General features: G+C 61.0%; 4 protein-coding genes across 9 annotated transcripts; 2 read left to right on the top strand and 2 right to left on the bottom strand.

The window, feature by feature from the left end:
- Positions 1 to 194: 194 nt before the first annotated feature.
- On the bottom strand, positions 195 to 12,903 carry CTSA (cathepsin A; the record flags this gene model as incomplete). 5 transcript variants are annotated; one of them, XM_082491173.1, is made up of 15 exons in its annotated part: positions 195 to 906; positions 1,100 to 1,201; positions 1,329 to 1,418; positions 1,528 to 1,603; positions 1,677 to 1,825; positions 1,974 to 2,052; positions 2,270 to 2,361; positions 2,496 to 2,580; positions 2,837 to 2,928; positions 3,308 to 3,463; positions 3,568 to 3,654; positions 3,944 to 3,994; positions 4,117 to 4,228; positions 4,327 to 4,487; positions 7,097 to 7,304. In XM_082491173.1, the coding sequence occupies 15 exons, from the start codon at positions 7,154 to 7,156 to the stop codon at positions 823 to 825; spliced, it is 1,476 nt and encodes a 491-aa protein (XP_082347299.1). In that variant the 3' UTR covers positions 195 to 822. The 5 variants fall into 5 exon arrangements, with proteins under 5 accessions (XP_082347299.1, XP_082347300.1, XP_082347296.1 ...); XM_082491174.1 differs by lacking the exon at positions 7,097 to 7,304 and adding an exon at positions 4,743 to 4,793; XM_082491170.1 differs by lacking the exons at positions 4,327 to 4,487; positions 7,097 to 7,304 and adding an exon at positions 11,260 to 12,903.
- On the top strand, positions 5,335 to 8,763 carry NEURL2 (neuralized E3 ubiquitin protein ligase 2). The gene is made up of 2 exons (XM_082491178.1): positions 5,335 to 6,071; positions 8,342 to 8,763. Exons 1-2 carry the CDS (start codon positions 5,390 to 5,392, stop codon positions 8,455 to 8,457), a joined length of 798 nt encoding a protein of 265 aa, XP_082347304.1. The 5' UTR covers positions 5,335 to 5,389; the 3' UTR covers positions 8,458 to 8,763.
- A 366-nt stretch (positions 12,904 to 13,269) lies between the features above and the next one.
- ZSWIM3 (zinc finger SWIM-type containing 3) lies at positions 13,270 to 17,491 on the bottom strand. 2 transcript variants are annotated; one of them, XM_082491176.1, is made up of 2 exons: positions 17,263 to 17,491; positions 13,270 to 15,149 (listed from the first exon to the last, which is right to left on the bottom strand). In XM_082491176.1, exons 1-2 carry the CDS (start codon positions 17,415 to 17,417, stop codon positions 13,286 to 13,288), a joined length of 2,019 nt encoding a protein of 672 aa, XP_082347302.1. In that variant the 5' UTR covers positions 17,418 to 17,491; the 3' UTR covers positions 13,270 to 13,285. The 2 variants fall into 2 exon arrangements, with proteins under 2 accessions (XP_082347302.1, XP_082347303.1); XM_082491177.1 differs by lacking the exon at positions 17,263 to 17,491 and adding an exon at positions 15,469 to 15,959.
- Positions 17,492 to 17,760: 269 nt separating this feature from the next.
- Positions 17,761 to 20,007, top strand: ACOT8 (acyl-CoA thioesterase 8; the record flags this gene model as incomplete). The annotated part of the gene is made up of 6 exons (XM_082491103.1): positions 17,761 to 17,897; positions 17,981 to 18,117; positions 18,562 to 18,787; positions 19,037 to 19,194; positions 19,585 to 19,776; positions 19,876 to 20,007. 6 exons carry the CDS (start codon positions 17,761 to 17,763, stop codon positions 19,992 to 19,994), a joined length of 969 nt encoding a protein of 322 aa, XP_082347229.1. The 3' UTR covers positions 19,995 to 20,007.
- Between the last annotated feature and the right edge of the window lie 835 nt (positions 20,008 to 20,842).

Consider the following 20,842-nt stretch of genomic DNA (forward strand, 5'->3'; position numbering starts at 1 on the left):
GCCTCAGTGACCCCCTGCAGAGAGGGGGGGGCACAGACCCCTGTAGGTCCTGGCTCCCCAGCACAGCATGTCGGCACTCATGTCTGCTGGATCCTCAGCCCATAGTGTTATTCCTCAAAGAGCAGAGGAAAGCAAAGCAGGGGGTGGCAGAGTGGTGCGAGGAGCTGGGCAATGAGGAGCAGAACCACCTTGTTCGGAGAGTTTATTGCGAGTTCCCAGGAGCACTGCATGCCCCAGGCAGTGAGCAGGTGGTGGGATTGTCTTCATGGTAAGCCTCCTTCACCAGGATCAGATGTGGGAACAGTTTGGAGAGGAGCAGAAAGTCCCTGCAGGAGCAGTGCCCAGCTGCCCGCAGCCACTACGTGAACTGTGCTTTTCTAGCAGGGGGCAGCTCCCTTGGAGCCTGCCCAGGGCTGTTTGCGTGCAGGGGCTGTGGGGCAGAGGGGAAGTGGTGGGGACTGCTGCCTTCCCTGGAGGGAAGTAGCTGCCTCCCCAGACAGGGGGAAGGCAAGACAGGAAGCCACAAGTGAGGAGGCAGCTGCAGCAGGGGTACGACTCCTCACCCCGCAAGGACAGAGCCCCGGGACTCCTCACCCCCACCCACCCACAGGCAGCCCCATCCTCCACCCTGTCCAGCCGGGCACAGTTGTGCAGGGCTTGGCAGAGCTCCTGGGCTGGAGCAGGGAGCCCCACCAGCTGCAGGAGTGACCTGTTTCATGGCACAGGGAGCCCAGGCGCAGCTGAGCAGCAGCGAGGACGGGCTGTGCAGGAGGTGCCAGGTGGTGAGGGCAGCCGGGGCACCAGGCACTGCCTCCCCAGCTCCTAGTAAGGCTCGTTCTTAATGAAGCGGCTGAACATGGTGAAGGCAGCGAGCGGCCGGTCCGTGGGCACCATATGGCCGGCTCCCTGCAGGAAACAGGCAGCAGCAGGTCAGTGCCAACCATGGGGCTGACACTGCCTTGTGAATGCCTCCAGCCCCACACTGCCTTCAGCCCAGCCAGTATTGCCCCATTCCAACCACAGCACTGGTGTCTGGCACACCCGCCTGCGCCACAGCCAGCAGCCCTGTCCCCATCTCCCTGAAGCCCCTCAGCCCTACCTTGACAGTGAGGAAGGCGATGTTGGTGAATTCCTTCACGAAGCCTCCGATCTGGTTCTCACCCCGATCAGTGTAGAGCCAGGGCCGACGAGCCACCTGCACCTGAGACCAGCACAAGCACCTTCAGTGCCCCGGGTACCCGAGGCAGGCAGCCAGCCCTGTTGTGCAACTGACTGGACAATCTGAAGCTGATGACCAGCCTGGCTCAGGCCCTGCCCTGCCCATTTACCTTCTGGCACAGGGAGTCCACAAACCACTCGTCCCCAAGGAAGTTGCAGGCCATGTCAACGTCCCCATTGTACACCAGGATCCGGTATTTCTGCAGAACAGAAGGAAGGTGAGCGTTTTGCAGGTCAGCAGCCCCAGCCAGGCAGGAGGCTGGTTTGGCAGAGCCGGTCCCAGGGCCCAGTGGGCTCCTCTGCACGCACCGTGGCTCCGAGCAGCTTCAGGTACTGGTCGTTCATCTGCATGTACAGGCGCTTGTAGCTGCGGTTCACCTCAAAGCTGCAGAGGAAGCGTTCGCATCACACGGCTGCTCACACTTGCAGCAGTCCCTCCTCACCTGGAGCTTGCTCACCTGCACACCTGCCACTCTGGGGCATCAGGGGAGATGTGAATAGCCTTCTTCACCTCCGGGGAGTTTAGATATGTGCTGAGGGCTGTGGAATTCGTGCAGGGAGGGTCCATCCGGACCTTATTCCGGGCTACTGGCATCCGGAACAGGTTCTGGGAGAGAGTTGGGAGAGTCTCTGCCACAGCAGCACCTGGTGCCACCCCATGGGAGCAGCCACTCTCTGCCACTTCTTGCCCATGGACAGCACCGATGGCCAGGCAGAGGATGCTTGCAGCCTGGTGGCATGGCACCTGGACTCACCTGCCGCCAGGAGAACTTCATCGGCATCCGGATGAAGGAGTTGCCCAGGTCATGTGTGATGAGATAGTCACCCTCGTACCTGCAGCCGGAAAGAGCACGGGGACAGGCTGAAAGGTCTGGAGGAACGAGGGCTCAGGGTCCTCCTTGGGGGAGTCCTTGACAGCAGCCAGACACAGTCAACCTGTCCCAAAGCCCCTGCACAGCTCACCACATCCCTCTGCCAGCAGGGACCACACACACTGCAAACCAAAGTGAGACAGCGCCTGGAAACCTGTCTGCCCTGAGGCCACTCTCACCTCATGCTTCCAGGGACACCCCCATCACATGGGGCATAAAGGTTGTAGATGTTGAGGCCGGACTCCTCTACAATCTGAATCATCTCCTCCATCTGCAATGAGCCGCAAGAAGGGTTTGGGACTCGGGATGCTTGAGGGACTGTGGGCCCATCCAGAGCCAGGTGGGTGGGTGCTGCTCACAGACACTGGGGCTGGGCAGGTGCTCAATGGCTCTGGCTCCTCTCACCTTGAGTGTGCAGTTCAGGTTGGAGTTGTCATGGAAGTTGCACTTCCCCTGGGAGCAGCAGAAGGCCTGCAAATCCCTCCACAGCCTGTGGGCAGAGAGCAGGGGACTTGGACCGCACTGCCCAGATGGCAACACCAACACAAAGCCAGCGGCCATGGCTCCAGCCGCACTGTGGGCTCCCTACCCAGCGGCTGCATGGTGCCCAGCTCAGCCTGGTGCCCTGTGCACCACACAAACAAATGTGCCCAAAGGAGCTGCCCAGGACAAGGCAGCCCCATGCCATGCTGTATCCCCGTCCTGCTCACACAGGGATTTAGCAGCAGCACTCCCCCTCCTCTTACTCAGTCCCCAGCAGGCCGTGGTAATAGGCAAAGTAAACCAGGGAGTTGTCATTGATCTCATAGGAGGAGAGGCCATTTCCCACAGCGATTCCCTGCAAGGCAAGAAGAAAACAACTCTGTTGTGTTCCAGCTCCCCGCAGGGCAGCCGCAGCAGCAGCAGCGGCAGGCAGGAAGCAGATGCGGCACTGTTTACTCCACAGAAGGAACAGGAAGGGTCGGGGGTGCTTGAGAACGCTCCCCTGGTCCCACACGGCAGGGATGGACACGTCTGCCAGCAGCTGCTGCCAGCACCCCAGGAGAAGATGAAAGGCCACGGGGCCAGACTCGCCCTATGCTCTGGAGGGCGGCCCTGCACGCCGGCTGCACAGCTGGTCCCCACCCCGGTATCCACTCGAGAGCCCCAGTGAGGCCATGCCAAGCCCTTTGCTCCACAGCTCAGCCCAAGGCTGGTGGCAGAGCCCAGCCAGTCACCTTCAGGTTGAGGCTGGGGTCCTGCATCACCCACTCTGCCAGAGTGGGGATGTAGACACCCCCGTAGCTCTCCCCTGTGAGGAAGAGATCATTCTTGGAGTACTCGGGGAAGAGCCGGAGGAAATCCTTCAGTGCCAGGTAGTTGTTGTGAGCAACCTGGAGGCAGGAGGAGACGGGGGTCAGGCAGCAAGGCAGGACCCCCAGCACCCAGGCTGGGCCAGGCAGGAGGCAGGTCCCTCCCAGCAGCCTGGGTCACTTGCCTCGGTGTCATTCGTGACATACTTCTTGTCCTCAGAGTATGAGAAGCCGACACCAGCAGGGGACTCCAGGTAGAGCACATTGGCAATCTGCAGGGACAGCAGAGGAGATGGACATCAGGGGATAACCCCACTCCTAGCTCAGAGAGGCAGAGGGCTGCCGGCCTTGTTGGTGGCGGCACCCATGGCTACCTGGCCCACCCCAGGGCTGTGCTGGTGGGGCCACATTCCTGCCCGGCTTGACAGCACACTTGAGAGGAAGGTGTGTTGGGCAGGGGGGTTCTGTAGGAGGCTCGGCTCCATGGAGAGGGCAGGAGGAACTGGCTCAGGGCCACCCTCTCCTCACAGCTGTGGAGAGCTGCACTGCCTGCACCCATACCTTGTTCCAGGCATAGTCGTTATACTTCAGCGTGGCTCCGTCAGGCTGGATCTGGGGAAACACAAGGCAGTGACCAATGGGCACAAGCAGGCTGGCCCCAGCAGGATGGCATGTGCCATGCAGCCTGCCAGGCCCTGGCAGCCCTGAGCCACGGGACAGCCACGAGTACTAACCTGGAAGGGGCCGTGCTCCTTCAGGAATCCCTCCATGGAGCTGCAGCCGGGGCCGCCATTCAGCCACAGCACCAGGGGGCTGCTCTGGGGGTTGCTCTGGGCCTCCACAAACCTGCAGATGCACAGTTGTCAGTGCCTGGCCAGGCCCCCGCCCCGGCTGCTCAGGGCGCAGCCCGGCACCAGCCCCGGTACCAGCACAGCCCCACGTACCAGTAGTGCAGGTGCTTGCCCGGCCCGGCACAGAGGTAGCCCGAGAAGTGCCGGAAGGAGGGCTGCTTGGCCAGTCCCGGCAGGAAGGTCACCTCGTGGCCCGGGGGGGCGGCCCGGCTCAGCCCCAGCAGCAGCAGCGCGCACAGCAGCACCGGCCCCATCTGCGGGGGGGGCGGAGGGGAGAAGGTCGGGGCGCTGCTCGCCGGGAACGGCCCCGGCCCCAGCAACGCCCCACGGCTGCCCCGAGTCCGGCACCGGCTACCCTCAGCCCGCCCCGATCCCCCAACGCCGACCCCGGAGCAGTCGGTCCCGGTCGGTGCTTCCGGCGGCCCCAGCCCCCCCGATCCCAGCTCGGTGCCGCCGCCGCCGCCCCCCCCCCCGCCCGGCCCCGTCCCGTCCCGTCCCGTCCCGCTGACCTCGGCCGCTCCCAGCGCGGCTCTCGCAGGCGGCGATCCCCGCGGGCACATGACACCCGCCCATATGACCTCCGGTGCTCACGTGAGCGGGGCGGGGCCTCGCCGGGGCCAATCAGCGCCCCGGGGACGGCCGGTGCTTGCCCCGGTCCCAGGCGCGCACGTGGGAGCGGCTCCGGTCCCGTTCCGCGGGACGGGACATCCCTCCCTCCCTCCCCCCCCCGGAGGGGGGGGAGCCGCAAGCGGGGTGTCCCCGCTCCCGGTGCCACGCCGTGCCCTGTCCCGGGACACCGTGCGGGAGCCCCCACCGTGCCCGACCCTCACCCCCTGCGGGCACGGCGGCGGGGGTGCGGTGTCCCGGTGGGCACCGATGGGCACTTCCAGGTGCCACCAGTCACAGCAGGGACGGCCAGGTACCACCGGTTACTGGGTGTCAGTACTGGGCACAGCTAGGTGTCACTGGGCACTGCATGGAGCGGAGCGCCTGCAGGCCCGGAGAGCCCGGTGGGGCCCGGTGGTGGCCCAGCAGACGCGGGGGCCCGTCCCACCCTCCCCCGCGGCACTAGGACCCCTCTGAGCCACGTCCACAGGGGCTGTCACCGCCTGGCAGCAGCTGTGACGGGGGACAGTTAAAAATAGCGGTGTCAGCGATGGCTGCCCGGTGCCGCCTTGCCGCACGCTTCCACTGTGTCCACGGCACCAACGTCCGCCTGGACGCCTCACGCACGCGGGCCACCCGGGTGGAGAGCTTCGCCAACGGACTCTGCTTCAGCCAGGAGCCACTGGCACCCGGGCAGATCTTCCTGGTGGAGATTGAGGAGAAGGAGCTGGGCTGGTGTGGCCACCTGCGCGTGGGGCTGACAGCCCACGACCCCCAGAGCCTGGAGGTGGTGCCTGAGTACTCGCTGCCGGACTTGGTCAACATGGGGGACACCTGGGTGTTTGCCATCACCCGGAGCCACAACCGTGTCACGGAGGACGGGGAGGAGGTGCGGCCGCGGGCGCAGGGTTCCCCATGGGAGCCCTTCCTGCTGATCGAACGGGTGAGGATCCCCCGCGACACACTGGTGGGGCGCAGCAGGCCCGGGCGCTACAGCCACATCCTAGATGACCTGTACAAGATGAACGTGCTGCCTGCGACTGCCCGGCGCAGCCGGATCGGCGTGCTGTATGTCCCGCAGCCCGACGGCACTGCTGACATGCACATCATCATCAATGGAGAGGACATGGGGCCAAGCGCCAGGCGTCTGCCCACCACCCGCCCACTCTACGCCGTCGTCGACGTCTTCGCCTCCACCAAGAGCGTCCGGGTCATCCCGGTGGAATATGGCTGTAGGTACCTGCCCCCTCCGTGGGGCACATCCTGCACAGGCCAGGAGCTTGGGGGGGTGGGGTGGGCTCTGGTGGGGTCACCCCATAGTCCCCAACAGTGTGAATGTCAGAGCATGCCACGGGGCAGAGAGCACAGGAGAGCCCCCGGCCCCTGCACAGCGTGGGTGAGACCCCACACTGCCACTGACAGGTGGTGTCTCCTGAAAGCTCTGCCATGGTGGACATGCCCCGAGCCCTTCCCAAACAGAGCGATGGGGGTGGGTGTTCTGGGCTGCCCCGGACCTGGGACTGCGGAGCTGTGGCCCCGCAGCACCACACTCATCCCCAGCCAGATGGACACCCCTGACCAGACCCCAACGACAATGCTCACAGAGCTGCATCTCAGGGGCTGCTGAGCCCTCGCCATGCCCAGCCTCGCCCCACGGGCATGAGGCAGCCCGGAGCCAAGCAACATCCTGCCTTGGCATCAAAACATCCGGCTGTGCCCCACTGCTCGCCCTGGCATGCATGCCATCCCCGCACGCCTGCCGCATGCCCCTGCTGCGGGGTGCCCTGGGCAGACACCCCGTGATGCCATCGGAGATTGGGCAATATCCAGCATCCCTCAACTGGCTGGGGAGGAGCCGGGAAGGACGGTGCTGGTTGCTGGGTCCTGTGGGGAGTCAGGCTAATAAGTGCTAATTAGCACCATACTGGAAAAATCAGCAGATGCTGAGAATTAGATGAGATGAGCCAGAAGAGGAGCTAGCGCCTGGGTGCTGCCTGCCCCCAACCACTGGGAGCCGATGCTTCTCTCGCTGGTACAAAGTTCAGCTGCTTCTGTCTCAAGGCTGAAATCCAGGATTCTCCCTGCCAGCTGCTGTGAGCTGGATTATCCAAACAGGGAGGTTAAAGGTGCCCAGCCACCCAGGACCCCCTGTCCTGGCAGCGTGCTGAGGGCCGGAGCACGCTGCAGGAGGCCACAGAACTGCCTCAGAGGGCCTGTCCACCACTGCTTGTGAGGAACTCGCGCTGGCAGCACGTACCTGTGGGAAAGTTGCCCCCTCCTGCTGTGGCCATGGGCTGTGGGCCCCTGCAAACGCCATGGCTCGCACAGGCACCGCTCCGGAGGTGCAATCTGGCTTCTCCCCTCCACTAAATCTTCAGTAGCTCTGGTTTCTGCAACACTTCTGCAGGGTTGAAAACTCAGTCTCGGTTCTGTTCCTGGCTGGGGTCTGGCCGGTGAAGTGAAAACCAGAAGTGAGCAGCTGAGCTGCTGGTGACACGCGATGTGGCATGGGGGGCTGGGGACAGGAAAGGCAAAGGGCATCTGCTGCCCATCACCCAGCACTCGGCACGACGAAACCCTGCGCTGCCGAGGCAGAGATAAGCACTCCAGCCATCTGAAACCTCCCAAGGTCAGGAGCCGGCTGGGCACGGTGTGGTTGTTCTCGGCAGAGCCCTGCTCTGCCTGATGCCGGCACGAGCCCCCAGAGGGGGCTCCAGCCAGAAAGGCACTCAGCCACATGCAGGCAAAGTGATGGGGTCCCACCTGCAGCTCCGCTCCAGCCGAGCACGACACCCTGGGGTGCTCTCCTCCAGTTTAGCTCTTGGAGGCAGCAGATGAACCAAGGCCCACAGGCTTGAGTCAGCTCTCTTAAAATCTGGGGAGAGTGCTGGCCGCAGCTAATTGCAACCACACTGCTGAGCCTCCAAGGGCTCTGGAAAGAGGAATCCCATAGGGACACATGCCACAGGAGCAAGAACCGGGCAGAGCCTGTGCGGGCAGCCATGGGAATGGCTCAGAAGATGGTTGTCTCAAAGGCATCGCGGGAGCTGCCTCCCCAGGCAGCACAGCCCTGGCCCACAGGCGCCCACCTGGCAGCCTGGTACTGGCGCCGGTGGAAGCAGACCAAGGGAGCAGGATAAAAGGAGAGCGCATCATGGGCACATGAGACTCTGGGGAGCCACTCCACAGCTCCCAGGGAAAACAAATGCAAAACAGCCATGGTAACGCACAGCTTGGGTACATAACTGTCCTCCCAACCTTCCTCCCAGTAACAGGAAGAGCTTCACTGCCCCGGGCCCTCGAGATCCCATCCCAGCCAGAGCAGCCAGCTCAAGCCTGGGGCAAGATGATGCCTGCTCCTGCCACAGAGCTAGCTCACCCACCGCAGTCCTAAAACATGGTGCCCCTGGGGAGGCTCGGGGCCCAACTCCTCCACACCCCTCTGTTCTTAGCCTCCCTGGCAACGCAGCCAGCTCAGCTGCTTCTTTATGTTCTTTTCCAGTTCCCTCCCTGCAGACCCTCTGCCGGCTGGTCATCCAGAAACACATCGTCCACCGCCTGGCCATCGACGGCCTGGACCTGCCCCCGCCGTTGAAGAGCTTCTGCAAACACGAGTGAGGTGTTGAGGGCACTGCCCCAGGCCGCCCCCTGTGCCGACAGCCCCACCAGTGACAGCCAGTGGGCTGCCTGGGCAGGATCTGTGCCCCAAGCTGCCCACTCTGCCTCCTGGGGCTTGCTGGCACATTGCCCCCCCTGCCCTCACCCCCGGGGTGCCTACATGTGCAGCATGTGCCACTGAAGGGCTGATATGAGAGCTCGAGCAGCGTGGCAGAGCATCAGAGGGACTTTCCTCCATGCAGACAGGTGCAGTAGGGCCGGTGTGTGGGCAGGAGGGTGGCACAGGTCAGTGAGCAATAAAGCGCTTCCAGCCAGAAAGCGAGCACGCTGTGGTGGGTGTCAGCACACAGAGCAATGCAGGGGGAGCAAGGATTGCTGCCTGACCTACTGCTGTCAGGGCTGTGCTAACCACCAGCACTGCCCGCAGTGGGAGGCCCTGCGTGCCAGGGTGCTGGTGGAGCTGGGCTGGCTGGGAGAGCTGCAGCCAGGAGAGCTGGCCCCACTGGTGGGATTGGTGCCCCACGGCACAAGGCTTCAACAGAAGCCCAACTCCAGGCCAGTCCTCGATGGGGCAAGGCCAGCGCTGGGCAGCTCTGGGGGCCGGCGTGCTGCCTGGCTCAGGGAGGAAGCTGTGGCTTTGGGTTTTTTAGTCCCCAGCTAAGAGGACTTACTTTCCTTCCACAGCAGGGTATTTCATGTGGCTTCAGGGGAGTTGCCTTCCAGTAAGACAGGAAGAGTTCTGTCAAAGGAGGGCTCAGGGGGACTGGGACACCCTTGTGCTTCAGCAGCCACTCGTGGGAGCGCTTCCCCCTCCAGCGAGGAGTAAAGGCAGGCCCGTGAGCCTGCGAGCATGGCTCTCAACCCTGCTGGGCTCGGGACCTGTCCTTGGCCCAGGAACGAAGCTGGGATTGACCGGGTGGATCAGAGCAAGGGCCAGGCTGGGTGGAGCACAGGAGGGCATGGCACGACACTCACGTGGAGGGTAAATTACAGCCAGGCGCTTGTCCCGGACAGGCAGTTTCGCTCTTGGGAAAGATGTTTACCCTGAGAGCAGGGATGAGTTATTTCCTGTGCTCTCAGTGGGGAGGGGGATGGGACAGACACTGGAGGGAAACCCGCAGCATCCAGGGAGCTGCGTTGGCAGAAGCCATTGCTCAGGCACGTGCCTGTGACCACGGAGCTGGTCATGGTGACCTGGCACAGGGTCTAGCTATCCCATCTTGCTGACTGAGGAAGGGAAGCCCAGTGCTCTCTGGCTCCAGGAGCCAGCACCAGGCCCTCCTCAAGACCCTTCATCCTCTGGCTAGTGGGGATGGCAGCTGGCTTTCCTGCAGTCCCTGTGCCAGGTTGGGAAGGGAAGCCAGGTCTGAACTGTGCAGAGCAAGAGGCAGAGGGAAGAGCCCTCTGAAAATCGGAGGGGTGCCCATAGGTGCCAGGAAGAGAGATGGTGAAGGGAGCCAGCAGGAAGGGCCCTCCAGGCCTCTTCTGCAGCACAGTTTGAGGGGTGAAACAAGCAGCTCCAAGTTTACTGAAAGGTGTTTTAGGAAACACTACACTGTATTTAGTCAGAAAGATTCGATAGTATCAGGTAATGTTACAAAACCCTTGATCAAGAGGAAATCCCCAACCACTCAGTAGTCCTACTCCTGTGATAGAGCAACTCTGCCAAAATCAAAGTGTTAACGAAGGAAGTGCCAACAGAGTGTTCATGACTAAACCACAGCAATGAGTGAGGTCTCCAACACCTCCCCCACCCCGTCCGACAGGATGCAGCCTGCAGCGTCCCAACATGACGGGCCTTGGAGCTGCTCTCGCCAGCAAGGGGGGATGGGGCACGCACCCAACCCAGCAGCAACACCTGAGGACTGGGGCTTGTTTGCTCGCCTCAGTATTTTTTCCTCCCCCACCCCATGTGTTTAAAGCCTTTGGTCTCCACCTCACCGCAGCTTTGTTTGCACTGCTGTGACCCCCAGCATCCCTCCTGCCTCCCCCAGAACACGAGGGAGGGCGGGTTCCCCTTTTCTGAGTAATTGAGAGCAGCTGCCGTAACCAGACAAACAACTCCTCTGCTCCAGATCACTGGCTGCACTGCTGGCAGCAGAGATTGCCACCCTCCGGAGCTGCTGCCTCCTAACAAGCAGGCTGGCTCCACTAACCGGAGGGCACCACGAGGCAAGACCACCAAGAAGCAGCACCATCCAAAGCCCTGCCCGATCTCACAGGCTGAGTGAGCCCTGCCATCCCATCCTGCCAGCAGGCAGGGGCGACCACAGCTGGCACAGAGACAGACACAGCTCCTGAGCGATATAAGGCCGATTTATTGGCTTTGTTGCACAACACATCACAGCTGGATGCTGGAAGGACCTGCAGGCGCTGGCCGCGGATCAAATAATTTTGTGACATTATTATACCATTACCTCCCACGCCACACCACCCGCGGTTAGCTCCCAGCCACATCTCCTGTTAGCCAGGTCAGCAGCTGGTTACCCATTCTAGCACAATCTGGAGTTCCCAATCCAGTTCCTGAGCTGCCCCATGCAAAAAGCAATGCTCACTTTACAGATAAAGGACCCACACTGCCCCCTTCCGTGCTGAGCCCTGAGGGAGTGACAGGCTTAGGGGCATAAAGGGGGAAGCCAGGACACCAGTGGAGTGAGGAACAGGCCTCCTACACATCTGCTGCCCCACTGCTCCCAAGAACCCACACACAAAGTGGCCAGCTCAGCTCCCGCTCAGTGCTAGAGCTTCACCTCAACATAAGGCCCAATCCAGCTGTCAGCCAGCTCCCGGAGGGTCCTGTACCTGCACTCAAACTCCTCCCTGCTGCAGTGAGTGAGAAGCCGGCTGATCTCTGCCGTGAGGAATGACACCACCAGGGATTTATCCAAAGACTCATTCCAGGAACTCTTCAGGACCTCCAAGAGGCCATCAGCACTGTCTTTCCCAGCCTGATGGGCATCACTTCCTTTCTGCCACTGTCTGCTGAGCATCTCCAGCTGCAAGGTCTTCCTGTCTGAATTCAGCACAGCCAGGATGTGCCGGCAGGGCAGCTGGAAGACCTGGTTGAAGTGGCAAGTGCAGCTGCTCAGGCCTTTAAGGTCCACACTGTGGGCATCCTCCAGGACCTGAATGCTGAGGGCATCCTCCTCAGTGCCTATCAGCTGCACAGACTTCTGAACCACTGCAAACTCACTTAAGCACAGCCTGGCAGCTGGCTCTGTGCAAATATCCTTCAAAGACTGCTTGATGCGTTCTTCAGTCCTTTGGTTAATCTCCTCATCACTGTCACCCTCTGGGTTTCCTGTAGCCTCCAGTTTAGCTGCAGGAGATGAAGGATCTAATGAGGACTGAGGGCTCACAGGCTTGCTCTGGAGGAGGAGAGCCTGGGGGGTTTCTGGCTGATGCTGAAGATCCATAGGGAGCCAAGGAGCTGCTTGTGGACTCTGGAGAAGAATCACAGGACTCTTAGCTGCTGTGAGAGAGCCCGCCACTGGCCACTGTTGCTGAGCTGCTGCTGTGGTGAAGTAGGACTGGAGAGAGCTCTGAGATGGCTTACCCTGGCACACCAGAGGGGTGAGAGGCAGACCCAAGGCAGGCAAGCTTTGGGGAGCTGCCTGAGCAGCATGGTGGTGGGGAGCAGAGCACATCACAGCATCAGGAAGGCTCTTAGAAACACACTTTTGGTAGTGCTGGGCTAAGGAGGTGATGCAGCTCTCCAGAGAGAGCCCAGCACTGAAAACCTGGCTTAACCCCTGGGTGACCATCTCCAGGTCCCTAAAATAGCTAGTGCTCTCCCCCCAAGTACTCTCCCTGTGTATGGCCCAGATCTCATCATCAAGCAGCCAGTTAATATGGAGCTGAGGCAGCAAGTCTGGTGTCACGAGGTCCCTCAGGAGGCCATGCATCTTCCTGCGGCTGCCCTCGGTGGCCGTGCACATGGTGTCGCTCAGGGCAGCCAGGATCAGGCGCTCAACACGGCCCTCCAAGGCCAGCCGCTGGATCTGCTGCTGCAGGCACTTGCAGAGGTGGAAGACGGAGAGCTTCACCTCTGCTGCAGGAAAGGCCTGGGCGAGCGCTGGCAGCTGGGGGAGGCTGGGACCCACCAGGAGGAGCCGGGTCTCGGCCCAGGAGGGGTTGAAGGCTCTGAACGCCCCGTACATACGGGCTAGGCTTCTCGCCGATTCATCCCGCGGGACAGCAAGATGCACCACTCTGGCCATGCCACCCTGCAGCGCTGGGGCTGGCCCAGCCACCAGGAAGATGTAGAGCGCCCGTCCCGCTGGCCCACCGGCTCGGTGCACCAGCAGCGCCCGGGGGAAGCAGGTGAAGACGCCAGCCATGGCGGCGCTCTGGAAGCTGACAGAGGCCATGCCGCCGCCCACGTCCAGCTCGTAGGCTACCAGGGAGTCGCGGCCTGGGATTGGCGGGGCCTGCGCCATTGCCAGCCCTGCCAGGGCCGGGCCGCTCGCGCTCGGCCCCGGCCCTGCGGCGACACGTCCCTACCCCGCGGCCGCCGCTACCGGGGGGGCATATCCCGGCATGCCCCACTCCGCCTCATCCCCAGGGGCGCGTATCCCGGCATGCCCCGCTCCTTTCCGGGGGAGCGCATCCCGGCATGCCCCGCTCTCTGCCAGGGACGCCACCAATCAGCGTGCGGTGCGCCATGACGTCAGGCAGCGCTCGCGGGGGCCCTCTGCCGCCCGGGCGCACCCCCGTTACCGGCAGCTGGTACCGGCTGATCGCTGCCGGAGCAGCCACTGTACAGCGCAGAGGACCGGGGACCGCCGGGAGCTCCCCTCCACTATCACACATCTCCTCGGTGCCGCCGTTACCCGGAGCAGTGGGGGGACACCGGCTCCTTCTCTGTCGCTTTCCCTGATGACCGATCCCAGGCAGTCAGGATCGCTGCCAGCGCGGAGCTGCGCTCCTCCAGCTCCTCCCCCTGGCACTGCATCAGCAGGTTGGCCAGCTCGAGGCTCAGGGACCGGATTTTCTCACCTCTGCCCTCTGGCTGGCTGCCCACCAAGCCCCCATCGTGGCCCGGGAGGCTGGCACCAGGCACCAGGAGCTGCTGGTACCTCTTCTGCCAGCGCCTGCACACCATGTCTTCCTCCACACACCGCCTGTACGCCTGCAGCACAGCCAGGACATGCCTGCAGGGGAGCCGGTAGCGGCGGTGGAAGCAGCAAGTGCAGCTCCGGCAGTCCCGGCTCACCCAGTGCATGTTTTCCAGCAACCGAACGGTGAGGCTACCTGGTGCAGGGCTGAGCAGCTGGGTGGACATCTGCACCACCTCCCACTCCTTCAGGCACAGCCAGAAGCACAGGTCCGTGCAGTTATCCCGGAGCGTGGCCAGCATGCAGCCCATCTCCACCGCAGCAGCCTGGACAGTGGGCTCAGCAAGAGTTGGGGAGACAGAAACGGGGCCTGGGTCTGCTGCAGCACCAGAGCACGCGTCAGGCTTCTCCCAGAGGCTGCTCTGACCATCCTTGGTGCTCGAGAAATCCCAGTTCATGCTTTCCAAGCCTCTGGAATCCAGGCAGTCTGCACACGCCATAAAACGAAGAACACTCGCCTCCAAGGATGGCTGCTGGACAAAGAGACTGGATATTCGGTGCGTGATGAGGTCCAGGCTGTCCATGTGCATGCCGCAGGAGTGCGGACCTTTCCCTGTGTGCATGCACCACAGCTGCTCACAGGAAAACCAGTTGGCTCGCAGGTAGTCATACAGCTCCTGGCTGACCACGTGCTTTATCAGCTGGGACAGGGCATCCAGGCTTGCAGCCGAAGTGGCAAACACAGCCTTCTGCAAGGCCAGCATCAAGTTCTGCTTGAAGGAAGAGGAGATTTCCGCTTCCTTCACATTCTTCTCGAGCAGTCGGACTGTGTGATAGATAGAAAGGAGCACCTGAGCAGACGGAAAGAGCTCATGGAGGATGGCTTTGTGAAAGAAGGACACATCCACAAAAACAGTCTGGACCTTTTGCCACTCAGGGTTGAACTCCTTGAAGACGGTCATCATGTTCCTGACACTGTGTCCCGTGTCATCCTTCAGCAGTGCCAAGTGCACCACTTTCCCCACTCGCTCCTTACTCTCTACAATGAAAGCATAGAGAACATGTCCCCCCTCGCTCAGCACCTTGTGCAGCAGAAGGGTCTCAGGGAACTGCATAAACAAGCTCTTCATCTTACTGGTCTGGAAGCTGAGTCTGTCCAGGCCGTGGTTGCTGTCTGCACTAATTGAGGCCAATGAGCCCCTGTCCACCCTGAGGAAGGCTTTCATGACCTCAGCAATCCTGACAAGTGCCGAGGCTGAGGCATTTTCCTTCACTGCCTCAGGGAGTGTGGGAGCCTTGTATGGAGCAGACATCCCATCCACTGGTTGTCCCACGACCATGTGAGAGTCCTCATCCAGCACAGCACCGCTGTCAGTCCCACCCGCCTGCTGCTGCTTACACAGTTTTGTTGCGGGGCCATCGCATGCTGTGGTGCTTGCTGTTGCAGCAGTAGCTCTGGTCAGGGAAAACACTGGGTCCGCGTGGACATGGTTGCTGTCCAGTTCACTGATCACAAGCTGGTCTATGTCCTCCTTATACTGCAACACAAAGTAAGCCGGACACAAGCTGGGCTGCTGGTTTCTCTTTTTGCTGTATTTTTGGGTCCTGGCACAACCAAACTTCACCTGCATGAACCTGAAAGAGTTGAGAAAGCATTAATGAGGGAAGAAATGGTGGTGTAGGCTGACAGCATTTAGTTTTGACTTTTCTTGCATGCCAACTCTATATTCAATTAGTGAGCACAAACAAAACCACATATGCCCATCAGACATGCAGGCTGGCTTTCTACTCAGCAAAGCCTGGGGTAAGAATGCTCAAACACAAGAGAAACTAATGCATTGGGAGTTACAACAGCCACAACCAGACACTACAAAGCAGCCCCAGCTCTTGTTCCCAACAGTGCCTCTATTTCTGCTCTCCAGAAACAGCAAAGCCATCAACAAAAATTTGATACCTGTGTGTTTTACTCTCTTAAAGCACGTGACATTTCTGGAACTCCTCTGCATCTGGAGGAGCAAGCTAGAACACAGCAAGAAAGGCTTCAAGGCATGAGATTAAATTATATTTTAAGAAGGTAAGGGGAGCAGTTGTGTAACTGGAGAATGACCTTGCAGCCTTTGCACACATGAGCAGATCCACCAACTTGGATGGAAACAAAACAGCGTCACGACATCACTAGACCTGTTCAGATAAGCAAAGACTGTGGAATCGAATACAGCAAGAGGGAAACATGACAACACCTTTCCATTGCAGTGAGGTAAAGGCAGCTAGAGAATGCTAACAGTTGCCAATATTTAGTGTCCCGCTACTTGAGTGGAAAAAAGCAATAGCTATAGTTTGCCAGTAATTTCAAAGATCAAAGCTACAGGTTTTGCTACAAGAGGCAGAGAGAACTGTTGAACTGAAAGGCAGATTACAACAGAGCTAAGCAGCAGACACAGGACAGCAGAGTGCTAGCAAGGGAACAGGGGGGCAGTGAGAGGGCTCGAACACAGCTAGGCAGTGAGGGGGGAGGCAAGAGTAATATAAGAACAGTTGAGACTATGAAAACTGGCAAGTGCATGACTTAACCAACAGTAGTACTCTCTGCAGGTGTATTACACTATCAGGATCGATCATTTTGAAGTCACAAATAACCTGGTTATAAAAGTATTCAAACAGGTACAGACAAGAGCTTATAGAATCATAGAACGGTTTGGGTTGGAAGGGACATTTAAAGGTCATCTAGTCCAACACCCCTGCCATAAGCAGGAACATCTTCAACTAGATCAGGTTGCTGAGAGCCCCATCCAACCTGACCTTGAGTGTTTCCAGGGATGGGGCATCTACCACCTCTCTGAGCAGCCTGGGCCAGTGTTTCACCACCCTCATTGTAAAAAATGTCTTCCTCTGCCCTCTTTCAGTTTAAAACTGTTACCCCTTGTCCTATTGCAACAGGCCCTACTTAAAAGTTTGTCTCCATTTTTCCTGTAGGCCCCCATTAAATACTAAAAGGCTGCAATAAGGTCTCCCTGGAGCCTTCTCTTCTCCAGGCTGAACAACCCCAACCCTCTCAGCCTGTCCTCACAGCAGAGGTGCTCCAGCCCTCTAACCCTCTAGTCATCTTTGTGGCCTCCTCTGGACCCACTCCAACAGGTCCATGTCTCCTGTGCCAAGGGCCCCACAGCTGGATGAGGTACTCCAGGTGAGGTCTCACCAGAGCAGAGTAGAGGGGCAGCATCACCTCTCTCAACCTGCTGGCCACGCTGCTTTTGATGCAGCCCATGATGCAGTTGGTCTTTTGGGCTGCAAGCACACATTGTCAGCTCACGTCCAGCTTTCCGTCCACCAGTACCCCCAGGTACCCAGGGCTGCTCTCCATCCCTTCATCCCCAAGCCTGCATTGATACCGAAGGTTGCCCTGACTCAGGTGCAGGACCTTGCACTTGGCCTTGTTGAACCTCATGATGTTCACAGCTTGCAGCCTGCAGAAGAACGCTGGTTTGGGGTTTGAGAGTTGTCTGACAGCTCTGTCTGCGGCCCGGTCCGCTGCCGGCAGCATGCTCCCGCCTGTGCCACTTCCCCGAGCCCGCCTGGGGCCTCCTCCGGGAGCACCGGCACCCCCCGGCACCCCCCCCCCCCCCCGAAGAACCGCGCTGGGCGCACGGTGCTGCCTCAGGAACTGCTGCCGCGAGGCACCGAGCCAGCTCTGCCTGGCGGGGCAGGGCCGCGCGCCGGAGGGGGGGCCGCGGCGGCGGAGCAACCTTACATGACATCCTCGCGGACGGCGGTGCCGTGCTGCCGGTTGTAGCAGCGGACGGAGACGCAGCTCCGCAGGCCGTAGCGGCACCCCTGCGCCAGCTTGTAGGCGCGGAAGCGCTCCCTGAAGTCCTCGTAGCTCCTGAAGCTGTCCCCAAGCTCCATGGCAGGCGCCGAGGCCCGGGACCCCCACCACCACGGTCCGGTCCGGTCCCGGTCCCGAGGCCTCCACTCCCCCAAAAAATTCCACACGCCCCCCGCCACCTGTATTAAAACAGCTGGGACACCGCCCACACCCTGAAATATAGCCAACCAGAGGCACCCTCTACGGATTGGCAGGAATCCAACCAATCAGTCCAGAGCGTTCCGCCACCACAGTCTGACTGACTTCTGAACAGCCCAATCAATTGGCGGTGTGCCCACCCCGAGGGTGGGCGGTACTTCCCACTCCGCGGGGCTGCCGGATGTTGCCATTGTCAGTGGCGCCGGTTTGGAGGACGCTGAGGAGATGGCAGCACCGGGCGACGGCAAGGGGGCTGGCGCAGGGCCGGGGCCCGTGGCGGGGCGGCCGCCGCCCGGGGACCTGCGGAGCGTGCTGATCACCAGCGTGCTGAACCTGGAGCGGCTGGAGCTCGACCTCTTCAGGTGCGCGGGAGCGCCGGGCCGCCGGAACCAGGTCGCCCTCCCAGCCACCGCCACTCTCACTGCCGCCGCCTTCTTCCCCGCAGGGGACGGCACCACTGGGTACCCGCTACGCAGCGCCTCTTCGGCGGGCAAATCGTGGGCCAGGCCCTGGTGGCGGCCGCCCGCGCCGTTAGCCGCGACGAACAGGTCCACTCGCTGCACTGCTACTTCGTGCGGGCAGGTGGGCCGGGCCCGGCGGGAACCGGGCTGCGGGAAGAGGGGCCGAGGCGGTGAGCCCCGGTGGCTGGGGAGACGGGGTGGGAGGCGCAGGTCAGGGACCCAGGGGAGCGCTGGGCTGCTGATCCCAGGGTCGGGGGGTGTCCGGGGCTGAGAGACGGAGGTGGGGTGGGGGACAGGGTGCAGGGGGTCGGGGAGGCTGGGGCTTATGGCGGGACTGGGGCCAGGCGGTGAATCCAGCGGCTGGGGAAGCCAGAGCTGAGGCCCACAGGATTGAGCAAGTGCCACCATCCCAGCTCCAGCACAGCACAGAGAGAGTGTGGGTGGCACTGCCAGCTCAGGGCACAGCAGGCTGAGCCTGCCTGGCCCCACTGCTCGGCCTGTGTATGTCAGGTTCCCTCTGTGGTGCGTGGTGGCCCAATGGCACAACGCCCCTTGTTTGTCCTAGGGGACCCCAAGGTGCCGGTGCTGTATGAGGTGGAGCGGACCCGTACAGGGAAGAGCTTCTCTGTTCGTTCTGTAAAGGCCATCCAGCATGGAAAGCCGATCTTCACCTGCCAGGCCTCCTTCCAGCTCTCCCAGGGGAGCCCAGTGCAGCACCAGTTTACCATGCCTGCTGTGCCACCCCCCGAGGAGCTGCTGACACAAGAGGAGCTCATCCAGAAGTTCTTGCAGTGAGTAGGGTGGAAGGGGGATGCCAAGGATACCCTTCTCTGCAGCCGGGGCTTAGGGAGATGCAGGGGTTGGGGTGACTGCCTGAGGAGTTCTCAAATACACATGAGAGGGAACAGGCAGGAGCCGTGCCCGTCCTGCCTTTTTGTGTGGCCCTGGGTCCCTGGGCTGAAGGCGGCTGAAGCCACTGCCAGCAGAATGTGCCTCTGGCCTGCCTGGCATTAACCTTTCTTCTCTGTGTTGGTCTACAGGAATCCTAACTTGGCGGAGAGATACAGAAAGCATCTCAACAAGATTCAAGCTGAAGATGTGCCGATTGATATCAAACCTGTGAACCCGCCAGATATATTCTGCTCAGAGCCGCAGGAGCCAAAGCAGCTCTTCTGGGTGCGAGCACGAGGCTACATAGGTGGGTCCCACCAGGAGGGTGGTCCAGCTGCCTCGTGAGCTGAGGGCTCGGGCTCAAGCTTACGCTGTTAGAGCACACTTGCGACAGAGTGGGCCAAGAGGGTTGTGGTTCAGAGGCTGTCTGTGCCCCAAGCCTGTGGAGGAGCCTGAGGATTTCAAGGCTGAAATACAGGTGTGGGTGCCAGAGCATGAATCAATGCCCATGTGCTGTACTCAGCCATGGCTGGCTTTCCCCAGGGTGCACGGCAAGGGGAGCGGGTCTGAAAGAGCATCTCAGCTCTGCTTGGCCAGCAGCTGGCCCTTGGGGAAGCAGAGCTCCTGGGGCTTTGCCTCACGCTACCTGCCCAGGCTTGTCCCACGGCCACCCCCAGCAGTGCCAGTTGCTTTGCAGGAGAGACTGACATGAAGGTGCACTGCTGTGTGGCCGCCTACATCTCCGACTACGCCTTCCTTGGCACGGCCCTGCTCCCGCATCGGCAGTACCGCATCAAGTTCATGGTGTCTCTCGACCATTCCATGTGGTTCCATGCACCCTTCCGAGCAGACCACTGGATGCTGTATGAGTGCGAGAGCCCCTGGGCTGGTGAGTCCTCACCTTGTTTCCTGGGGACCTGCGTGGCAAAGACCAGCCCTGCCCATCCTGGTGGGTGGTGGGCCACAGTCTGACAGGCCCTTTCTGCAGGTGGGTGCCGGGGACTGGTGCAGGGACGGCTGTGGCGCAGGGACGGGGTCCTGGCTGTCACCTGTGCGCAGGAAGGAGTCATCAGAGTGGAGCAAACGCCAGCCCAGAGCAAGCTCTAGCAGAGGAACCTCCGTGGGGCAGAGGCATGCCAATGAGGGACCCCAGGACCAAAACGGATGTGGGCAAGGTGGGACCCTGGGCAGCAGTGGGAAGGAGCCTCAAAGGAGACCAGACTGGATCCAGCACTGCAGGGATGGGGACCCGCAGATGCATCCACTGTGACTGAGTACCAGCTGCACAGCATGTAACTGCACACGACAATCCGTCACCCTTCACCTGCCTTAAATAAAGCTGTCCGGTGAACAGCTGGGCTCTGTCCCCTGGAGTTTGTCCTCTTGGCCCCCGTGATTGTGCTCACCTGAGGAAGCCTCTCCTGGCAGGGGAAGGGCAGCAGCACTGGGAGCCAGCTCTGCCCCTGCAAGCAGGCTGGGTCGCAGGAGGGGAAAGTGCTACTATGGCACATGTGGCTTCCCCTTCTCACTTCTCTTGCCCTCTTCATGCCCCGGCGCTTGTCAGTCGCTGCTTCTGCTCACCCTCTGTCTGTTCCCAGGGCCAGGCTCGCGAGGGGACCCAGCCCCTGGGAGCCGAGGGAAGGGAACAAGGCAGCTCCAACCTCAGGGTGGGAGGCTTGAGGCTTCCTGCTGATGGTGCCCTGAGGGAAGTGAAGCTGAACAGACACAGCAGGCGCCCTGCTCTTCTTCTTACCAAGACTTTATTAAATAAAGTCCTTTTTATTATATAAGTTGTATGGAAAGTTCCTGGCAAGAGCTCCGGACCCTGCCAGAAGCCTTCCCATTCCCTTACGCAGTGCCAGTATGTCCCAGCTAAAGTCCCATCCACTCCAGAAACCCCCCTGCAGCGGGGGAGCTGGCTCCCAGCAGTGTGGGTGGTGAGCACCTGCGAACAC

The sequence above is a fragment of the Vanellus vanellus genome (genome assembly GCF_965231255.1).
Source record: "Vanellus vanellus genome assembly, chromosome: 15".
In the NCBI taxonomy this organism is placed as follows: Eukaryota; Metazoa; Chordata; class Aves; order Charadriiformes; family Charadriidae; genus Vanellus; species Vanellus vanellus.